The sequence below is a fragment of the Quercus suber genome, unplaced genomic scaffold (assembly GCF_002906115.3).
Source record: "Quercus suber isolate HL8 unplaced genomic scaffold, Cork oak 2.0 scaffold_572, whole genome shotgun sequence".
Taxonomy (NCBI): domain Eukaryota; kingdom Viridiplantae; phylum Streptophyta; class Magnoliopsida; order Fagales; family Fagaceae; genus Quercus; species Quercus suber.
The window spans coordinates 379,774-385,963 of NW_027070017.1; the positions used below are offsets into that span (position 1 = coordinate 379,774).

The 6,190-nt window shown below is 34.2% G+C and overlaps 1 protein-coding gene across 1 annotated transcript in view; it reads right to left on the bottom strand.

Moving 5' to 3' along the window:
- Positions 1-3,326: 3,326 nt before the first annotated feature.
- LOC136063759 (uncharacterized) overlaps positions 3,327-6,190 on the bottom strand; it is a 5,025-nt gene continuing 2,161 nt past the window's right edge. Inside the window, exons 3-6 of the mRNA XM_065764610.1 lie at positions 5,410-5,604; positions 4,043-4,060; positions 3,567-3,935; positions 3,327-3,461 (exon numbers count right to left, since the gene is read on the bottom strand). Of these exons, the coding sequence (XP_065620682.1) occupies positions 3,327-3,461; positions 3,567-3,935; positions 4,043-4,060; positions 5,410-5,604 (717 nt within the window). The remainder of the gene's footprint in view (positions 3,462-3,566; positions 3,936-4,042; positions 4,061-5,409; positions 5,605-6,190) is intronic.

Genomic DNA, 6,190 nt, shown 5'->3' on the forward strand with positions numbered 1-6,190 from the left:
GTATGCTAACTTTTAGGAAAATGGGGTGAACGTTGGGTTTGAGTTTTTTTTTTTTAAATAAATTTTTCGAATTTAGTTATTGAATTTCCTTAAATGCCCCATTTTTTATTTCTAAGTGTAGTGATAATATAATATATTAGGGGTATTTTAGTTAATAGAAGTAGATATATATATATATATATATTTTAAACATGGAGAGTGAAAAAAACAAAAACAAAAAAACAAAAAACAAAAACAAACAAACATGAGAGAGAGGGGGAAAAAGAAAAAGTTGTAGCTAAAATTGAGTAGTTTTTAATTTGGATGATAATTGATGAGCCGTTTGTTTGGTAGCTTGAGATATAGAGTTTAACAAAAACAAAAACAAAAAAACTTGAGATATATTAGTGAGTTTTTATTTATTTTTTAGCAAAAGATATACTAGAGTTGGAACTAAAATTTAGGAACAAATTGTTGGTAAATGGCTTTTTAAAAATAAATAAATAAATAAGCTAAAATTTAGGGTTTTTTTAAATAATAATCTTACCTATATAACCTATTATTTAAGCTTCTCAAATTGGTAAATTTGAGAGTATTTTAGGTATCAAAATTGAGATCCCAAACAGGGGAAGCCATAATAAATACTAAAAAAAATATCTTCTCTTCTTTCTCTACCTCGTCACCAAACCCCAGTTGAAGAATTGAAAATCCTCACTCTCTCGATAGAGCAACGAGCAAATGGCTTGCTAGGTTGTGTGAGTTCATTTGGAGATTGGCTTTATTAGTGAATTAGTGACAAGGTGGGTTGATGCGATCATCATTGATGGATGGGTTGCGATTAGAGGTGATGGATTACAAAATTGAGGCTTTGTTTTGGTCCAAAGTAGCTTAAATAGTCTAAACTATAGAATATAGAGTTCTTTTTAGAAATATATATCTTTTAGTCTTTCCCTCTGCACAGAACCCTTAACACAGAAAGCCCAAATCTGCAATCACTCCTTTGAGTTTGGTAATGAAAAAACAAATGTTATTGTTGTCCCAGCAGTCTCCCAAACGACATTGTGTACAACATCCTGAGTCGGATGCCAGTGAAATCCTTGAGAATCTTAATTGAAATTTTAAGAGCAAATCATTGTATTGATGAGCAAATCCAAGAGTGACACTAGAAACCGTAAGGTAGTCACAAGTAGGAACCATCTTAAACATTTTAATGCTTGGGTTCCACAAATATAGACTTCAACCAGGTGAGCTCTTCTCAAAATTATTAGTGAGACAAAACAAGCCATTACAGAAGGCAACAATGTTGGTACCACCAAGAACATAGGGGATTTCAAAGCTAGAAACCTCAGTCAAAGAGTGGTCAGTGTTGTAAACAACGGTATGCACCTCAGTCAAAGTGTGGTCAGTGTTGTAAACAATGGAACACAATTCTTCCTCATTGTAAGGTGATGAAGGATGTGGTGTATAGAGAAGATAACCATTGTGAGTGTGAGTGTTGTTATTGGATAGTGATATAGCTTGGTTGAGATGTGTGGCAATGAATTTGGGGTTGGTGATTGTGGAGTCAAAAGATTTCACTATCATCCGACTTAGGATGTCGTACACAATGTCGTTTGGGAGACACTGTTGGGACAACAACAACATTTGCTTTTTCATTACCGAACTCAAAGGAATGATTGCAGATTTGGGTTTTCTGTGAAGAGGGAAAGACTAAAAGATATATATTTACAAAAAGAACTCTATACTCATATTGTATACTATATAAGCTACTTTGGACCAAAACAAAGTTTCAATTTTGTAACTCATCACCTCTTAATAATAGCAACCCATCCATCAACGATGATTGCATCAACCCACCTTGTCGCTAATTCACAAATGAACTCACTCAACCTAGCAAGCAATTTGCTTGTCTCTCTATTGGGAGAGAGAGAGGATTTGCAATTGGGGTTTGGTGACGAGGTAGAGAAAGAAGAGACATTTGTTTCAGTATTTATTATGGCTTCCCTTGTTTGGGATCACAATTTTGATGCCTAAAATACTCTCAAATTTACCAATTTGTAAAGCTTAAATAATAGGGTTATATATGTAAAATTATTAATTTTAAAAATCATAAATTAAAAAAAAAAAAAAGTCATTTACCATCAATTTGTTCCTAAATTTTAGTTCTAACTCTCTAATATAATCTCAAGCTGTATTTTTTTTGTTTCTGTTAAACTCTCTAATATAATCTTTTTCTTTCCCCCCCTCTCTCTTACGTTTGTTTTTTTTTCCCCCTCTCCTTGTTTAATATATATATATATATATATATATCTACTTCTATTAACATTGTTTTTACATTCTTGATTGTACTTTTTTTTTTTCTTTTATTGGACCTTATTTTCACCATTGCAAAAGTAACTAATTTTGCGCAAGAATACCTTACTTCTGATTAATTTTTTCTCATGTAAATCTTAGAAAATTAACATCAAAATTTCATTATACTTTAATAACTAATGAACCACTTAAAATAATTAATATAAAAAATATATTTATTTATCATATTAGTAATCTTTTTAATTACATAGAATAAATACTACAATGTTAGTTATATATATAATATCACTAAAAGAAGTTAAGAAATTTAAATGGTTATAACTAATTTCAGTGATTTTACAAATATTTAATTTTAAATGGCTTTTGTGCCAATTGTTGTCAAAACGACTAAACATTCTAAATCAATTATTATTATTCTATAAATATAAATATTTTCTCATAAGGGAAGAACATTAGTAAAGGCCGATTTACTTAACACAATTAAAAAAAAAAAGGAATCTTGATGTTCAATCTCATGATTCACTTGGGAGAAAAAAAAAAAAAAAATTGAAAGGGGAAAGAAAATGTGAAAGCATCTGGATTCACATTAGAAAGATAGAAAGAGAAATATTATTTAATTTGAATCCGGACGTTCGATCACATCCGGAATTCTACTTGGCACCACTTTTACATGTCCGCACAGTATCCAGATTTCATGCAATTCGACACTTCAACATCCAGATTCCTCATATTCATAATTTGTCACTTCCAAAACCCAAAAATCAACATGCTTGAAAATGTACTATAACATTTGCATACGATCAAAATCCTATAATCAAATCAATGAACACTATTAGAAACAGAACCAGCAACATTTTAAGAATATAAGATGCATCTAATGCCCAATCTAATATACAAAACCGTATCTGTTTCTTTTTTCTTTGAACAGCTGATCAGTGAAGCAAATTCTTAGTCCTACTTTGTCAAAAGAACTTAGCTAGCATTTATAATGAACTAAGCGAATGTTAGCAATCTCTAAAGAAGGGAATATATGGCTACTGGATTTCCCCATCCTCACCAAGCTCACCATCTTCAAGTTCCTCATATCCGCTTCTTCGACCATCCCGGTGCTCTCTCCTGTGTCTTTTATGCCGGTTTTCACTATCTGATTCAGGTGAGTATGCAGCATGCTGCAAAGAAACATCAGGAAAAGTTATAAAAAAAAAAAAAAAAATTGCAATCATTGTACACGAGTAAAAAGTTACCAAAAAATATCAAAAAGAAAAATCACTGGCCTTTCTTGACTTTTTGCGGTCACTGCCATGTCTACGTGATTTTTTAGACTCTTCTTTCTCATCCTTATCAGAACTTATATGGTCACTACCATGTCTGCGTGATTTCTTAGACTCTTCCTTCTCATCCTTATCAGAACTTACATCATCTGTGGTACTTTGGTGCCTCTTCCGGTGTTTCCTATCTTTGTCTTTTTCCCTTTTCTTGTCCTCTTTATAGCTATGGTTGTCAATCACATCTACGGTTTCACCATCCGTTTCATCCTTCTTAAATCGTTCCTTCCCCTTTTCTCTTTCACGATCCCTCTCCTTCTCCTTTCTTTCTTTCTCCTTCCGCTTTTCTTTCTCCTCTCTCTCTCTCTCTTTTTTGGCCTGCAAAGAAATTACAATCTTCAATAGAAGTGCTTCAAATGACAGAACTGCTGGAGATATATATGTATATTTAATGAGTATCATTTACAACACAAGGAAAGGTTCACAGAAAAAGCCTCAACAGCCTGCACAAATACTCAGATCAACAGACATTCTCAAGTAAGAGGTACACATGATGCTCAATCTTAATTATCAGGGGCATAATAAACCAATGTTTGCAATTGGTTTCAAATTACCCTATAATTTTAAAATCATTGCAGTCTTCACACTTAGGGAATCCCTATACTAAAGTAACAGAAACCAATGGCTGCACCTAAGACCTTTTAGGCACTGAGAAAAGCCCTTCATGTGGATGTCAAGCAGTATTTTAGGGCAAGAAAACCCACAACCAGATGTTGTCTTTCTTGGACTGGTGATGAGCTAGGGGTATTCTATTCAACCTAACACAACCCAATTAATAATCATGTGAAAACCCCTCAACCCTAATACAACCTGTTTATTAATCAAATTGACATGACACGACTTAATAAACAATTCGTGTTGGGTTGAACATGACCCCTTTCAACCCATTGTTTAATACACATGTTGTATTGGGTTCACATAGATGTGACCCATTTCAACCCGTTGTTTAATACACATGTTGTATTGGGTTCACATAGATACGACCCATTTCAAACCACTTATAAGTTATAAAATATCAGCCAAAGTGATTATTTCATATTTTGTAAGCACAAATTATAATAATTACAAACAAATAAATTTTACACAAGTTCTATTTCATACTAAAATCGATCAAAGTACTAATAACATACAATCTAAAAGTTCTTAATTTAACCCAAAAAAATTCCACCCAAAATTAGAAAGACAATTAAAATAGGGATAATTACAATTTGCCCACCTGTAGTTTGACCCGATTTCTATGTGCCTACCTGTGGTTCAAAGTTTGACACTTTGCCCACCTGTGCTTGTCACCGTTACCCAGCCGTAACCCACCTCTCCACTCTCCGTTACTCTAACACCAAATAAGTAAAAAAAACATTCCAAAACGGATCAAAACTAGTTATCACTCCTAGAACTCACTCTCACTCCCAAAACTCTCAAAACTTACTCACTCCTACAACAAGCATCGTTTGAAACTCTTAATTTCAGATCCAAGCCGAGGAAGCAAGTTGCTAACAGTTGCTCCTCCTCTGTTCAGCTATGGGCTTCGATTCGCAAACTTTCCAATGAAACTGGGTTTTGATCGTGGGTGGGGTAAATTAAAGTAGGATGGTATAATTTGCTCCTCCTTTGTTAAATTTGTATAATTTAATTTTCTTAATAATTAACTACTTTAGAAAAATTCCTAAAGTTGCCACTGTGAAGGATCAGACTACCTGAACTGTTTACCATCAACACGCCTGCAGGCAAGTCTTTGATTGGATTGAGTTGGTTTGCAACCAAAACAACCGTTCTAACTGGGATATTGTTATACCGTAATACCTAAGTAATGATTATTGAGATTACCAGGATTGAAGAACCCCAGGGCAAAGCTTCCATCATTAGAGACCAAGGTCCTGCCATGACTGAGGGACTGGGTTTTAGTAATGTTGTAAGCAGCATCCGAGAATACAAATAAAAGAAGCAAACTGGAACCCAGCAACACAAAAGCAAAGACATCCATTGCTTTCTGTTAGAGCTCTTAGCCAACATGTTAAAGTATAAGTGGAAAAATGGATTTCATCATAATGACTAGAGACATTAACGTGAAATATCACGCATTGACTCAAGCCAGTCGTTATTTCCTTTTGCAGAAGTCATATTTTCGTAGTTTATCTTGGGCATAATATTTTTGCACTAGTATGTGGAAGAGGGATGATAATTTTTCACCATCCTACTTTAATTTACCCCACCCACGATCAAAACCCACCCACGATCAAAACCCAGTTCCATTGGAAAGTTTGCGAATCGAAGCCCATAGCTGAACAGAGGAGGAGCAACTGTTAGCAACTTGCTTCCTCGGCTTGGATCTGAAATTAAGAGTTTCAAACGATGCTTGTTGTAGGAGTGAGTAAGTTTTGAGAGTTTTGGGAGTGAGAGTGAGTTCTAGGAGTGATAACTAGTTTTGATCCGTTTTGGAATGTTTTTTTTACTTATTTGGTGTTAGAGTAACGGAGAGTGGAGAGGTGGGTTACGGCTGGGTAACGGTGACAAGCACAGGTGGGCAAAGTGTCAAACTTTGAACCACAGGTAGGCACATAGAAATCGGGTCAAAC